At 23.8% G+C, this 15,524-nt stretch overlaps 4 protein-coding genes across 4 annotated transcripts; all 4 read right to left on the bottom strand.

The window, feature by feature from the left end:
• Positions 1-292: 292 nt before the first annotated feature.
• Positions 293-4,300, bottom strand: LOC128959810 (neprilysin-2-like). The gene is made up of 11 exons (XM_054305825.1): positions 4,159-4,300; positions 3,999-4,055; positions 3,660-3,865; positions 2,777-2,956; positions 2,625-2,711; positions 1,840-2,016; positions 1,651-1,757; positions 1,435-1,551; positions 1,067-1,330; positions 755-928; positions 293-392 (listed from the first exon to the last, which is right to left on the bottom strand). Exons 1-11 carry the CDS (start codon positions 4,298-4,300, stop codon positions 293-295), a joined length of 1,611 nt encoding a protein of 536 aa, XP_054161800.1.
• A 1,622-nt stretch (positions 4,301-5,922) lies between these two features.
• Positions 5,923-7,970, bottom strand: LOC128959480 (neprilysin-2-like). The gene is made up of 8 exons (XM_054305439.1): positions 7,948-7,970; positions 7,627-7,810; positions 7,388-7,564; positions 7,223-7,329; positions 6,928-7,044; positions 6,445-6,708; positions 6,194-6,367; positions 5,923-6,022 (listed from the first exon to the last, which is right to left on the bottom strand). Exons 2-8 carry the CDS (start codon positions 7,714-7,716, stop codon positions 5,923-5,925), a joined length of 1,029 nt encoding a protein of 342 aa, XP_054161414.1. The 5' UTR covers positions 7,717-7,810; positions 7,948-7,970.
• Positions 7,971-8,070: 100 nt separating this feature from the next.
• Positions 8,071-9,545, bottom strand: LOC128959809 (neprilysin-2-like). The gene is made up of 7 exons (XM_054305822.1): positions 9,475-9,545; positions 9,213-9,365; positions 9,054-9,140; positions 8,739-8,944; positions 8,315-8,494; positions 8,164-8,254; positions 8,071-8,075 (listed from the first exon to the last, which is right to left on the bottom strand). The coding sequence occupies exons 2-7, from the start codon at positions 9,352-9,354 to the stop codon at positions 8,071-8,073; spliced, it is 711 nt and encodes a 236-aa protein (XP_054161797.1). The 5' UTR covers positions 9,355-9,365; positions 9,475-9,545.
• A 1,691-nt stretch (positions 9,546-11,236) lies between these two features.
• On the bottom strand, positions 11,237-15,166 carry LOC128959808 (neprilysin-2-like). Its single transcript, XM_054305821.1, has 11 exons — positions 15,016-15,166; positions 14,851-14,937; positions 14,320-14,525; positions 13,828-14,018; positions 13,182-13,314; positions 12,779-12,880; positions 12,546-12,652; positions 12,237-12,353; positions 11,828-12,091; positions 11,492-11,665; positions 11,237-11,336 (listed from the first exon to the last, which is right to left on the bottom strand). The coding sequence occupies exons 1-11, from the start codon at positions 15,164-15,166 to the stop codon at positions 11,237-11,239; spliced, it is 1,632 nt and encodes a 543-aa protein (XP_054161796.1).
• Between the last annotated feature and the right edge of the window lie 358 nt (positions 15,167-15,524).

Genomic DNA, 15,524 nt, shown 5'->3' with positions numbered 1-15,524 from the left:
ATATATATATATATATATATATATATATATATATATATATATATATATATATATATATATATAATATATATTTTTTAAACGATTCATAATTATTATAAATAGAAAATTATTAAACTATTAAAACAATAAAATATAACATTCTTAAAAGTTAATAATATTTTTAAAGTTAAATTTAATAAAATTTTAATTTTATATCAATCAGATAAAAACAACATTTTAATACATTCAACAACAATAATACAAATTATAATAAACTTTATAGACATTATAATGCTATTTGTTTGTCAATGAGTTACCAAAGTTTACATTTGTTTAATGGATTCATTGGTGAACCCAATGAACAGTTAAATACTTTTGAAAAGTCCACTGAATTGGAAACATAACCATTGACTCTGAAAATTGAAGTGAATATTATATAACATTTGTCATTTCAATACTAATTTATATGAAAAAAAATAAAATAAAAAGCATTGAAAAATAGACTAGATGCTTTTTATTTAGTACTATAGGTTCACTTAGCATTAGTTGACACAATCAATATCTATGTTAACTAAATATTTGTTTAATTTTTTTTTTGTGGACACTACTCTTAAATTAAGTTATCATATTTATTGCTTAATAAACCAATAGATTGTAATAGCTAATAATCTACAGTAATTTAGGTATAGTTTATTTTACACAAAAAAATGTACAAAAAGTAAAATTAATTAATTTGTTTTATATTTTATTATTTAAAATAATAAATAATCCAAACCTCTGTCTATAGGGAGTGTGAACATCGGTTAACAATTTATTCAATAATTGTTCATTTGTTAATTTAGAGCACCACTGAACAGCCGAACTGATCCAAAACAACTGTTCGGAAGTATAGTTAAGCGCCGGTAGTCTCGGCTCAGGTCCCCGTTTGGCCACATATTTTTCATACGCTCTGAGATTATACATGTGATTTTGAGCATACAGTATACACACATACAAACAGACATACTGTACATACACACACTCATATATATATATATATATATATAGTATATAAACATACATACAAACACACACAATAAGCACCTACCTATATGATTGGATGATACCTCCATTATCAGCAATATTCTCGCCCTGAGTATATAAACCGTTGACTTTTTTAGATATTTCATTGACAGTAAAATTGCTGTACTGTTGGACAAAACACTCAGCCTTTTGTTTATACAGAGCATCGGTATCCGTGTCCCACCAGTTCCTCAAATTACCGGTCGAGTCATACTGTCGTCCCTCGTCGTCGAAACCGTGTATTAATTCGTGACCGAAAACAAAACCAATGGCGCCGTAATTCATATAACTAAATATATATATATATATTTGTATTTATAATTGTATAAATTATTAAAATTTAAAATATTTATTATTATTATTATTATTTTAATTTACTGCTAATATTAATACTTAGGTCTGTCCTTATTGTAGAAGACTTCCTGAAGAATTGAGGCCAATATAAACACACGATTTCTTTGCGGCTGATAATTGGCATTGACATCAACTAACGAACCAATTTTACGCCAACTAATCATAATAATAAATATTTTTTTTTATAATTTATAAATTAGTTAAATAAAATTATTTAAAAAAAAAATTAAAATTATTATTAATAAATCAAATTACTCTAACGGATCGATAGATTTTTTTAATCCACCAAAATTCAAATCCATAAACCATTTGTTTAGCAGATTATGATTACCAAAATAGTCGTCTGAATTATTAATTGTTAACTGAAAATTGATTTACAAAATAAATAAATAAATATAAAATAGTGTAATATATAAAATTATTAAATACAGATATACTATATACCGTATGATAATAGTCGGCCACATTTGCCTCATCCATGAGCTGATCAGGATATCCGACCACTAGTTTTAAATTATCTAACTTTTTCAATGCCTTTTCCAGTGTCTCAGTTTTCATCCATTTATTTAACTGTAGACTACTTCTGAATTCATTAACAATATTGTTAAACATTTTTTGTGCCTTTCAAAAAAAATATATAATTATGTAAATCATTATTTTTAGAAAAAAATTTATAAAAATAATACATTTTGTTTAGTACTATTGTTGAAAAAATGTTTGACATATAGATGAGACATTGCCATTGATAATATTTCTTTTGTATTTTCCGTACACACCTCCAAACGTTTAGACTCAGTTTTGTGGCCAAACTTAAACTCATTAATTAATTGATACCACGATTCGTCCAAATAGGTTAGTTTGCTTTTGACGACACGCCATAGTATATAATCAACTAGAAATCTAATGACAATTATATACATATATACAGTATACTATTGAATGAAATATTGAATTTTATATATAAAATAATTTACAATTTGTTAATTATAATATAACTTAAACAATACCTATTATCATTTATTTCGTTTAGTTTTTTGTTTAAAAATTCAATATAATTTATATCTAATAATACTATATATTCATCAACAGTAATATTGTTTGAAACATATTTTTTGATTATTTTAAGCCAATCAATCTGTAATTTAAAAAACACAAAATACTGTATAATAATTAAAATAAACAATATAAAATATAAATTAAAATAATAAGTTAGGAATTATTTAGCATACATTTGGTGCCAATTGGATCAACTGTTTGATTGTAATTTTATTGTAAGTTAATGTATGATTACGTTTAGCTTCTTTGGGCATTGAGTTCTATAAAATTATTAATAAATACTTTTAAAATACTTTTGAAATACTATTAATATTTTTTTCATTACATTAGCCAACTGTAGCTCAAATGTGAATAGTTTTTCGACGTACAGTTCGACCATTTGGTGTTTAACTCCCAGTTTTCCCAATGTTTTCCTAATCAATGTTTTGTATGCTTTAATTGACTTATCATTGTTTCCCAAAAGCAATTTATCACGACTTTCCAAACCAAACGTCGGACTATTTATCTGTTAAATTGTAATAATAATTATTATCAATATTATTAATAAATATCAATAAGACTTTATTGACTTCACATTGTGAAAAACTATTGAATTAAATTATTATAAACCAGTTAAGAATGCTGATAGCATTTCCATACGAACTCCTTATTCAATGTAAAAAATTTAATTAAAATGATTCAGTATGACAATCAAATCAAATTATTAATTATGATAAAATAAACAAAAAATAAACATGTAGGGTATCAAATGACTGACTATGAAAAAATAAACTTAACTAATCATGTTTCTTTCCTTAAATTAAGTTAAATATATTAAAAATAAACCTCTTTATTACTTAATTTATAAAAAAGTCTACTTCATTTTGGTGCTTAAACAATCTAAATTAAAAAAATTCTAATTTAATAGCATTTACTCAATGTTCTTGATGAGATAAAAAATAAAATGGAGGACCCATACTACATTTTTATACTTTACACAAATATAAACTAAAAATCAAATATAAAATGTGAGACGTTATATTTTTTGTTTATAATAAAATTTCAATACTGATCTCCTTAGCTCATTTTTGATGCTTTATTCAAATTTAAAATAAAAAAATTTTAATTCTAAATATTTTGTGAATCAGACAGACAGACAGACTTATAGGATTCAGATACCTACTAATTTCAGGAGTTTGTGAAAATAACTCTCTATTTTCTATACTTACAGTTAATATTCTTTTTGAATTGTTTTTTTGGTCTATCTTTACCCACAAAGAGAACAGCATATCAGTGTAGACACCGACATCACGTAATCTCAGATAGACGTCCGTCCACTGGATGTCTGTCCAATTGTCGCCACTAACCACTGGCCAACCGCCGAGTTTGGCAATCAGATTGTCTAATGGTTTTCTGCCTAACTTTTTTAATTGAGCTTTAAATTTTGATGAATAACAAAAAATACCTTATATTAATATCTGTATTACTTTAAAATATTAATTTATTATTTATTATATTTATATATATATTTAATTTATCAGTAATTTAAATATATATAATACACAAACTTGTATTGAAACAACTGTTGTAAAAATATTTGATATTTCGTATGAATAGTTGACGTTCTGTCTTGATATTAATTTTATTATAAATAAAACCTAATAAAATCATTTAAAATAAAATTATAATTAGTTAATTGCTTATAATTATTATTTTTTATAAAAAAACCATCAAGCTGAATTGTAATTTTATCGCCCACTTCAAGAAATTGATTGATAGATGAATATTGTTTTTTATTATCAATCCATTTGCCGCACGAAAACTGGTAGAAATCGTGGCACGGGTTGACTGATTCGTCGATAGAATCCATTAGTTTGACCGCTGTTTAGAGAGAGAGAGAGAGAGAGAGAGAGATTTAAATATTATTAAATAGATATAAACTATACATATATTGTTATAGATATTACCTTCCCTAACACATGTAGGAGTGTTACAAATAATAGTATTATCGGTAATATTTTGACGATCATCTGTAAAACAAACAGTAAATTAAAGATAATCAACAAATTAAACAGAAATAATTAGTTTAATTTTAAAAATACTAGACTATACTAGTTTATATTATATTTTAAATTATTTTATCATGCTCAAAAAAATATTACTAATTAAATTATTTGGTTACTGATTAGTTACTAATTGTTTTATTTAACTAATTTGTTAAATTAATAACTTATATTAATTAAAAAATACGTAGTCTATTTAAAAAAAATAAAATTAACCTTTATTCAATTTTTGGGACTATCTAGTATAGATAGTAACTATTATTAAGATTTTATCATTTATGACTGTATTTATATATTAAATTTTGAATAAATAATATTTACCTTTTTCAATAATTAGATTAGTTTTAATAATTCCGTATATTATCACAATTGCTAGAAAATTTACTAATATAAACAAACCTATTATATAATATTTCATTATTTATTAATTATTTCACAAAATTATTATAGAATTTAGTTTAAATATTAGATAATTTGAAATCAAAAATTTTTATTGTAATAAATAAATTTAGTCATGTATTTATTTAAATATTATAATAAAAGTTTAATAACTAAAATAAAATAATTATATTGATTTTTTTATTGTTTGTAATAACTGGATCAACAATAAATGAACAAATGGTATCAGATTATTTTATTTAAATTTAAGTTAAACAAATTTTATAAAAAATAATAATAAAACATTTATTATGTCAACTGTTTCAATAAGGATATATTTAAAGATAAATTATTTGTAAAAATAATGGTTACATAGTTTAAAGCAATTAATTCCTAAGTAATAATTTCAAGTATGTTTGAAATTTTTAAATAATTTATTCATATATGTTTAAACTGTTTATATAATTTTACAATTTAAATAAATATACTGTATATTTTTATAATGTTATAATAATTGTTTTATCAAAACTTTTATATTTATTAATTTTATCGATTAGTATTGATCACTGACAGTAATAGACATTATAGTTAGTGTAGTAAAATTAGTATTTTTTTAAAATAATTAAAAATATTTTAATTTATAACATTATATTCACAGTGGCTGATTTTGTCGTTTTAAAAATAGCTAATTAAATAATATTATTTGTTATTAAAAAGATAATTTAATTAGTTTTGTATTTATATAAAAAATAAATATAAATTATGATTAATTATACCATGCTCATCGACATCAAATATTTTATTTATTTATTTTAATTATTATTCTAATATTATAATATTATAATAATAGTATTATTATAATACATAACATTTATTAAATATATAAATTTTAATTTATTAGTATTTTTATGAAAAATTGTCAACAAAATATTTATAAATTTATTTATTTTTATTATTAAATTTAAAACTTTTTATAATTTTGCTATTATAGCTATTTATTTATCAAAAAGAGAGAATAAATTTATTTAGATTTTATTTGTTTGTCAATTAGTTACCAAATTTTACATTTATTCAATGGATTCATTGGTGAACCCAATGGACAGTTAAAAACATTTGAAAACTCCACTGAATTGGAAATATAACCATTGACTCTGAAAAAATAATATTATATATCATTGAAATTTCTGTACTATTTTATATGAAATATGAAAAAAAATATTTTTAATAAATATAATTAATTTTTTTTTTATATTTTATTATTTACGGTAGAATTTAAAAAAATTAACTAAAATTAATTTATTTAACTAATAAATAATCCAAACCTCTGCCTATGGGGAGTGTGAACATCGATTAACAATTTTTTGAATAATTGTTCATTTGTTGATTTAGAGCACCACTGAACAGCCGAACTGATATAAAACAACTGTTCGGAAGTATAGTTAAGCGCCGGTAGTCTTGGTTCGGGTCCACATTTGGCTACATATTTTTTATACGCTCTGTTGATTATATAAGTATATAAGTATAAATTATACACTCATACATACACACACACACACACATTACAAGCACATACCTATATGATTGAATGATACCTCCATTATCGGCAATGTTTTCTCCTTGAGTATTGAAACCGTTGACTTTTTTGGCGATTTCATTGACAGTAAAATTGCTGTACTGTTGGACAAAACAATCGGCCTTTTGTTTAAACAAAGCATCGGTATCCGTATCCCACCAGTTCCTCAAATTACCGCTGAAGTCAAACTGTCGACACTGATCATCAAAACCGTGTATCATTTCGTGACCAAACACGTGGCCAATGGCACCGTAGTTCATATAACTTAAATATAAATTTAAAAATTCAATATATTATTTATTATCTTATTGCAGCAATTTTCTAGAAAAATAATAATAATAATAATATTAACTGACTGAAAGATGAAGACAAAAATATTAATTATAATAATGTAATCGTTTTTTTTAATAATTTTTTTTCTCCATTTATTAAAATTTCTAAAACAATTATTAATTATTTATATTTTAATGATAACACACATACTTAGGTCTGCCCTTATTGTAAAAGACACCCTGAAGATTAGGGGCCAATACAAAAACACGATTATTTTCAATAGAATAACCGGCGTCGACACGTAATACCGAACCCATTTCCCGCCAACTAATAATAATAATAATAATATAAATATTAATTATAAATTATAGGTATGCTCTCATACAATATCATAATAGTTAAATATTTAGTAATTGTTAAAAAAATATTTATATATTTGTTAAAAAAAATCATTTATATTATAATTGTTAATATAATTATCAAAAAACAAAAAAAAAACAATTACTCTAATGGGTCGACAGATTTTCTTAATTTACCAAAATTTAAATCCATTTTCCATATATTTATACGATTAATATTACCAAAATAGTCGTCTGAATTATTAATTGTTAACTAATATTTATATAAAATATTATAATATATAATAATATTAAATGTTGATATACTATACCGTATGATAATAGTCGGCTAAATTTGACTCATCCATGAGCTGATCTGGATATCCGACGATTATTTTTAAATTATCTAACTTTTTCAATGCCTCCTCCAGTGTCTCCTTTTTCATCCATTTATTCAACTGTAGATTACTTCTGAATTCTTTAACAATATTGTTAAACATTTTGTGTGCCTTTCAAAAAATATAAATTATAATTTAAATTACTATTTAGTAAATTAATTATTAAACAGTACATTTTGTTTATTATCTGTTTTGAAAAAATGTTTGACATATAGATGAGACATTGCCATTGGTAGTAATTTTTTTGCATTTTCCAAACACATATCACTACGGGATGATCCAATTTTATGCCACGATTCGTCCAAATAGGACAGTTTGTTATGGACGACACGCCATAGTATGTAATCAACTAGAAATCTAATAACAATTTTTAGCAAATATATACTGTACTGAAAAACTGATATATTATTATAATAATATATTTAGATATATAAATAATATGATTTAGAATTTATAATATATAAAATAAATAAAAATTTTAGTAAAAACGATACCTATTATCATTTATTTCGTTGAGTTTTTTGTTTAAAAATTTTATATAATTTGTATCTAATAATACAATATATTCATCAACAGTAATATTGTTTGAAACATATTTTTTGATTATTTTAAGCCAATCAATCTGTAATGTTTAAATAATGTTATTTAAACAAAATATAATTTTTAAAAAAAACAATATATTAAATAATATAAAGTATAAATTATTAAACATACATTTTGTGCCAATTGAATCAACTGTTTGATTGTTATTTTATTGTAAATTATTGTAAGATTACGTTTGGCCTCTTTGGGCATTGAATTCTATAAAATTATTAATAAAAACTTTTAAAATACAAATATTCTTATTATTTATTTCATTACATTAGCCAACTGTAGCTCAAAATTGAATAGTTTTTCGACGTACGGTTCGACCACTTGTTGTTTAACTCCCAGTTTTCCCAATGTTTTCCTAATCAATGTTTTGTATGCTTTAATTGACTTATCATTGTTTCCCAAAAGCATTTCTTCACGGCTATCTAAACCAAACTTTGGACTATTAATCTGTTTAAAGCACAATAAAAAATTAAAAAGTTAAAAAAAAGATAAATATTTAAATCTATTAATTAAAGTATTATTAAGTAAAAAGTATTAAAGATTATTACTCATTTCCAATTATATGCAATTCCAGCATTTAATAATATAACTATTAAAATAATACTGTTTTTTATAAAATTATTATTTTTATTATTCTCTCTCTCTCTCTCTCTCTCTCTCTTCTCTCTCTTCTCTCTCTATTAATACATACATATAATATTTTTGTTGAACTTTTTTGTAAGTCTGTCTGTACTTTCAATGAGAACATCATATCAGTATAGACACCGAAATCACGTAGTCTTAAATATACGTCCGTCCACTGGATGTCTGTCCAATTGTCGCCACTAACCACTGGCCAACCGCCGAGTTTGGCAATCAGATCATCCAATGGTTTTCTGCCTAACTTTTTTAATTGAGCTATAATTTATGATAAATGAAAAAATAATTTCTATATTATCTATTAATTTATCATTTTATACTTGATTTTATTTTATCTGTAACTTAAAAATAAATATTATATACAAACATATATTTCTACAACTGTTGCAAAAATGTTTGATATTTCGTATGAATGGTTGACGTTCTGTCTTAACATTTATATTATTAATAAAGCCTAAAAAATTGAATTATAATTAATTAATAGTATTTATTATTGTAATTATTATTTTTATTAAATAATAAAAACCTTTAAGTTGGTTATTAAGTTCATTTTCAAGTTCACCAAATTGACTGAATGATGAATAATCGCGTTTATTATCAATCCATTTGCCGCACGAAAACTGGTAAAAATCGTGGCACGGATTGACTGATTCGTCAATACTATCCATTAGATTGACCGCTGATTACAGAGAGAGAGAGAGAGAGAGAGAGAGACAGAGAGAGAGAGATTAAAATATTATTAAATAAATATAATCTATGCATATACTGTATATTGTTATAGACATTACCTTCCCTAACACATGTAGGAGTGTTACAAATATTATTATTATCGGTAATATTTTGACGATTATCTGTAAAACAAACAGTAAATTAAAATCATACTATTACTAATTAGGCGTTGTTCACATATTACGTTCGCACTTTTGTTCGCACTTTTTAAGAAATCTAGACCTCCTCCCTCTCATATGTTCGCAATTGTTTGCATGTAGTCATTTAAAAAAATTACGTTCGCATGTCCCTAACAGCTACCCCCCCCACACCACAAGAAATAATATATTACCTAAATGCGAACGTTCTTAAAGTCTCTATCCTCCTCTCCCCCTCGTTCGCAAAAGTTCGCTTTGGCTAACCCCTCTCCCCTCAAGTGCGAACGTAATATGTGAACCACGCCTTAATTGTTTGGTTACTGATTAGTTACTAATTGTTTTTTTTAACCTATTTGAGAAATTATTAACTTATATTAATTAAAAAATTGTCATAAAATACGTATTCTCTATTTTTAAAAAAATAACCTTTACTCAATTTTTAGGACTATCTAGTATAGATAGTAACTATTATTAAAATTTTATCATTATTAAGACTATATATATTACATTTTTTAAAAATAAATAATATTTACCTTTTTCAATAATTAGATTAGTTTTAATAATTCCATAGATTATCACAATTGCCAGAAAATTTACAAATATAAACAAACCTATTATATAATATTTCATTTTTTGTTTGTTTATTTCACAAAATTATTATAGATTTTACTGTACTTAATATATTCAATAATAAATGAAATTAAAATTTTATTGTAATAAATAAATTTAGACATGTAATGTATTTATTTAAATATTATAATAAAAGTTTGACAACAAAAATAAAATAATTATATTGATTTTTTTTATTGTTTGTAATAACTGGATCAACAATAAAGTAACAAATGGTACAAGATTATTTTATTTTAATTTAAACAAATTTTATAAAATAAAATAATAAAGCATTTATTATGTCAACTGTTTCAATAAGGATATATATATATATATTTTAAGATAAATTATTTGTAAAAATGGTTACATATTTTAAAGCAATTAATTCTTAGGCAATAATTTCAAGTTTGTTTGAAATTTTTTAATAATTTATTCATATATTTAAGCTATTAATATAATTTTACTATTTAAACAAGTATACTGTAAATTTTTATAATAATTTTTACATTTATATATATTATATTTATTAGTATTAGTAATAGACATTATAGTTAGTGTAGTAAAATTAGTAGATTATTATTTTTAACATTTATTATTATTAATATTTTAATTTATAACATTGTTTTTACTGTTGATTATTTTGTTGTTATCTAATTAAAAATATTATTTATTATTAATAAAATAATTAATATCAATTCTGATTATAATACAATTAAAAAATTAATGTTTTAATTTAATTATAGATTAATTAAAAACATATTTAATTTTACCATGGTGATCGACATCACTAAAATTAATATAATTATCATCACTATATAGATAATTAGAAATATTTTATTTATTTAGTTTAATTATTAATCTAATATAATAATTATAATAATTCATAACATTTATAAAAATTTTAATTTATTAGTATTTTTTATGAAATATTGTCAAAAAATATTAATAAATTAATTTATTATTATTATAAAATTTTAAGACTATTTATAATTTTGCTATTATTGACATTTATTTATCAAAAAAAGAGAGAATCAATATATTTAGATTATATATTTTTTAGTTGTCTGTCAATTAGTTACCAAATTTTACATTTATTCAATGGATTCATTGGTGAACCCAATGGACAGTTAAATACTTTTGAAAAGTCCACTGAATTTGAAACAAAACCATTGACTCTGAAAAAAAGGTGAAATATTTATAATTAAAAAATAAATAAATTCAAATTATATTAGTAGTTATTTAATTATTAATTTTTTTTGTTGTTGAGAAATAATCTGTTTAATTACAATTAATTATTATTTTAACTAATTATAATAATAATAACACATACCGTTGTCTACAGGGACTGTGAGCATCGTTTAGCATTATATTCAATAGAAACTCATTGGTTGATTTAGAGCACCACTGAACACCTGAACTGATCCAAAACAACTGTTCGGGCGTATAGTTGAGCGCCGGTAGTCTAGGCTCTGGTCCCCAGTCGGCCACATATTTTTCATATGCTCTGCGAGTGTGTTATATAATATATATTTTAATATATATATATACCTTAGTAGGTATAGTAGTTCAAACAGTATAGACAGACACACACACACACACACACACACACACACACACACACACACACACACACACACACACACACACACACATCACAAGCACCTACCTATACGATTGAATGATACCTCCATTATCGGCAATATTCTCGCCCTGAGTGTGAATACCGTTGAGTTTTTTGGATATTTCATTGACAGTAAAATTGCTGTACTGTTGGACAAAACAATCGGCTTTTTTCTTATACCGAGCATCGGTATCCGTATCCCACCAGTTCCTCAAATTACCGCTGGAGTCATACTGTCGACCCTCGTCGTCGAAACCGTGAGTTATTTCGTGACCAAACACGTGGCCAATGGCGCCGTAATTCATATAACTTTTTTGTTTTATTAGCAAAAAAAATATAAAGAATTAATTTTTAAAAAAATAAATTTCTAATATTTAATAAACAGAAGAGAAATAGTTATTTCAAAAAAATAACTAAAATTAATTATTAATAAAAATTAACTGGAAATACATACTTAGGTCTATCCTTATTGTAGAAAACTCCCTGAAGTATGCCGGCCATCATTAACACCCGACTCCTCTCCGGTGAATAAAAGGCATTGACAACGACTACCGAAGCCATATCACGCCAACTAATAATAATAATAAATAATTAATTAATATTATAATTTAGTATAAGATATATATATATATATATGGATATAATTGTTTGCATATAATATAGACAAAATGTTTTACACTAAATGTTAAACAACAAACATTATTAACATTTATGAAATATATATATATTTTTTAAATATTAATTAATTTAGGATTCAATTTACTCCCATAGGTTGACTGGTTTATTCAATTTAGCGAAATCCAAATCCAGATACCATTTGTGCAAATGGTTAACATTACCGAAATAATTGTCTGAATTATTAATTGATAACTATAATTGATTAAAATAAATTTTATAAAAAAAACTTATACCAATAAAATATAATATACTATAAGTATAATAAATAATATCGTAGTATTAGTATAACTATTAATATATATATATATATATACATACTGTTTGATAATAGTCGGCCACTTTTGGCTCATCCATAAGCTGATCCGGATATCCGACCATTACTTTAAGTTTATCTAATTTATTCAATGCCTCCTCCAGTGTCTTATTTTTCATCCAATTGTTTGTCATTAAACTATTTCTAAACTCATTCCTAATATTATTAAACATTTTCTCAGCCGATTTTTTAAAAAAAAGTAATTAATAAAAAACAAAAAAATATATATTAAATAAATAGTAAGTATAAATAAATATATAGTTTGTATTATTGATTAACTTAAATTTAAAGTATAAAAAATATATAATAAATAAATACTTTTTGTTTATTATTTTTGTTGAAAAAATGTTTGACATACAGATGAGAGAGTGCCATAATCTGCAAATATTTTGTCTTTACCAGACATACCTCCCAACGGGGTGGCCGTCTTTTTTGGCCAGTTATGACAAACCAAAACTTTTCGATCAATTGATACCACGATTCGTCCAAATAGGACAGTTTGCTTTGGACGACCCGCCATAGTATGTAATCAACTAGAAATCTAAAAACAATATAATATATAATAAATATATTTTTTTATTAAAAAAATACTAATATAATCTTCAATTTAGTTTATATAAGTTATTAAATTTAAATAATAATTATTTTTTTAAAATAATAATAATAAAACAATACCTGTTATCCAATTCATTTAGTTTATCGTTTAAAAATTCAATATAATTTTTATCATATAAGACAATATCTTCATCACTGGTAATATTGTTTGAAACAAACTTTTTGATTATTTTAAACCAATCAATCTTTTTAATGATTGTATTGTGTTTTTTTGAAAAAAATAAATTAATAAATAAAAACAATAATAATTATAAATAATTTTTTTCATAACATACATTTGGTGCCAATTGAATCAACTGTTTGATTGTCATCTTATTATAAATTACTGTAAGATTACGTTTAGACTCTTTGGGCAATGAATTCTGTAAAATTGTTGTTTTTTCAAACAAAACAAAAAAAAATTATTTCAAAAATATATTTCATAAAAATCCTAAATTACATTTCCAATACATTAGCCAACTGTAGCTCAAAAGCAAACAGTTTTTCGACATACGGTTCGACCACTTGTTGATTGACTCCCAGTTTTTCCATTGTTTTGGTAATCAATGTCTTGTATGCCTTAATCGACTTATCATTGTCTCCCTTAAGCATAGCATCGCGACTCATCAAACCAAACGATGACCTATCTATCTATTAAATGATTATAATAACTATTATTATTGTTATTACCAATAAATCTCTCTTTCTCTCTCTTTCTCTCTCTTTCTCTCTCTCTCTCTTTCTCTCTCTTACTCTCTCTTTCTCTCTCTTTCTCTCTCTTTCTCTCTCTTTCTCTCTCTTTCTCTCTCTTTCTCTCTCTTTCTCTCTCTTTCTCTCTCTTTCTCTCTCTTTCTCTCTCTCTCTCTTTCTCTCTCTTACTCTCTCTTTCTCTCTCTTTCTCTCTCTTTCTCTCTCTTTCTCTCTCTTTCTCTCTCTTTCTCTCAATATTTACAGTTAATATTCTTCTTGAATTGTTTTTATCATCAATCTGTATGTCCAACGAAAACAACATACTATTGATGACACCGACATCGTGTAGTCTCAGATAGACGTCCGTCCACTGGATGTTTGACCAATAGCTGCCACTAACCACTGGCCAACCGCCCAGTTTGGCAATCAGATCGTCCAATGGTTTGTTGCCTAACTGTTCCAATAGGGCTATAATTATATGTTAAATAAATTAAAACATAATTAGTATATGTTTTTTATACTGTATATAATTTATTAGTAAAACTACGAAATAAAGTAAATTAATATTTTGTTGATTTATTTAACAAATTAACATAATTTAATAACATTTAAAAGCCATCATAAACTATTACTAAACATTTTTTTAAATAAAATAATAGTGTATTAAGTTTACTATAAAAAATTTTATAAACTTTCATCTACTATACAGTATTATAAGTTCAATAATTTTTAATCAAAAAAAATAAATAAATAATTAAATAAAATCAAAATAATATAAATAATATAAACAAACATGTATTCAAACAACTGTCATAAAAATGTTTGATATTTCGTATGAATGGTCGGCTCTCTGTCTTGAGGTTTATATTTTGAATAAGTCCTGAAAAAAATCATGAATTTTAAAATTAAAATCATAGTAATAGTAATAATAATATTATTATGATTTTGTTTTACAAACCTTTAAGCTGTTTATTAAGTTTATCGGACAGTTCGCTAAATTGATTGACCGCTGGCCTGTCTTCCGGTATCTGTTTATTGTCAATCCATTTGCCGCACGAAAACTGGTAGAAGTCGTGGCACGGGTTGACTGATTCGTCAATAGTATCCATTAGTTTGGCCGCTGTTTAGAGAGAGAGAGAGAGAGAGATAAATAAATAAATAAATTATTGAAAACTTATTATTTTATATCAATAGTAGTGAACATACCTTCCATAACACAACTAGGAGTAACACAAACATTATTATCGGTAATATTTTGGTGATGACCTGTAAATCAACAGTAAATGTTAAAATTATTAGTTATATTAAGATTATTATAGAAATAATTATAGAAAAAAAAATATTTTTGAAATTTTTTTTGTACCTTTAATTATATAATTTTTAATAATTCCATAAACTATTACAATTGATAGAAAATTTACAATTATTACTAAACCTATAATATATTTTTTCATTTTGTTTTGTTTT

The sequence above is a fragment of the Oppia nitens genome, unplaced genomic scaffold, assembly GCF_028296485.1.
Source record: "Oppia nitens isolate AA-2021 unplaced genomic scaffold, nextdenovo-longstitch-racon4-pilon3 scaffold4_pilon_pilon_pilon, whole genome shotgun sequence".
NCBI lineage: Eukaryota > Metazoa > Arthropoda > Arachnida > Sarcoptiformes > Oppiidae > Oppia > Oppia nitens.
Note: the sequence above shows the minus strand (reverse complement) of the source record. Positions and strands in the feature narration are given on the sequence as shown.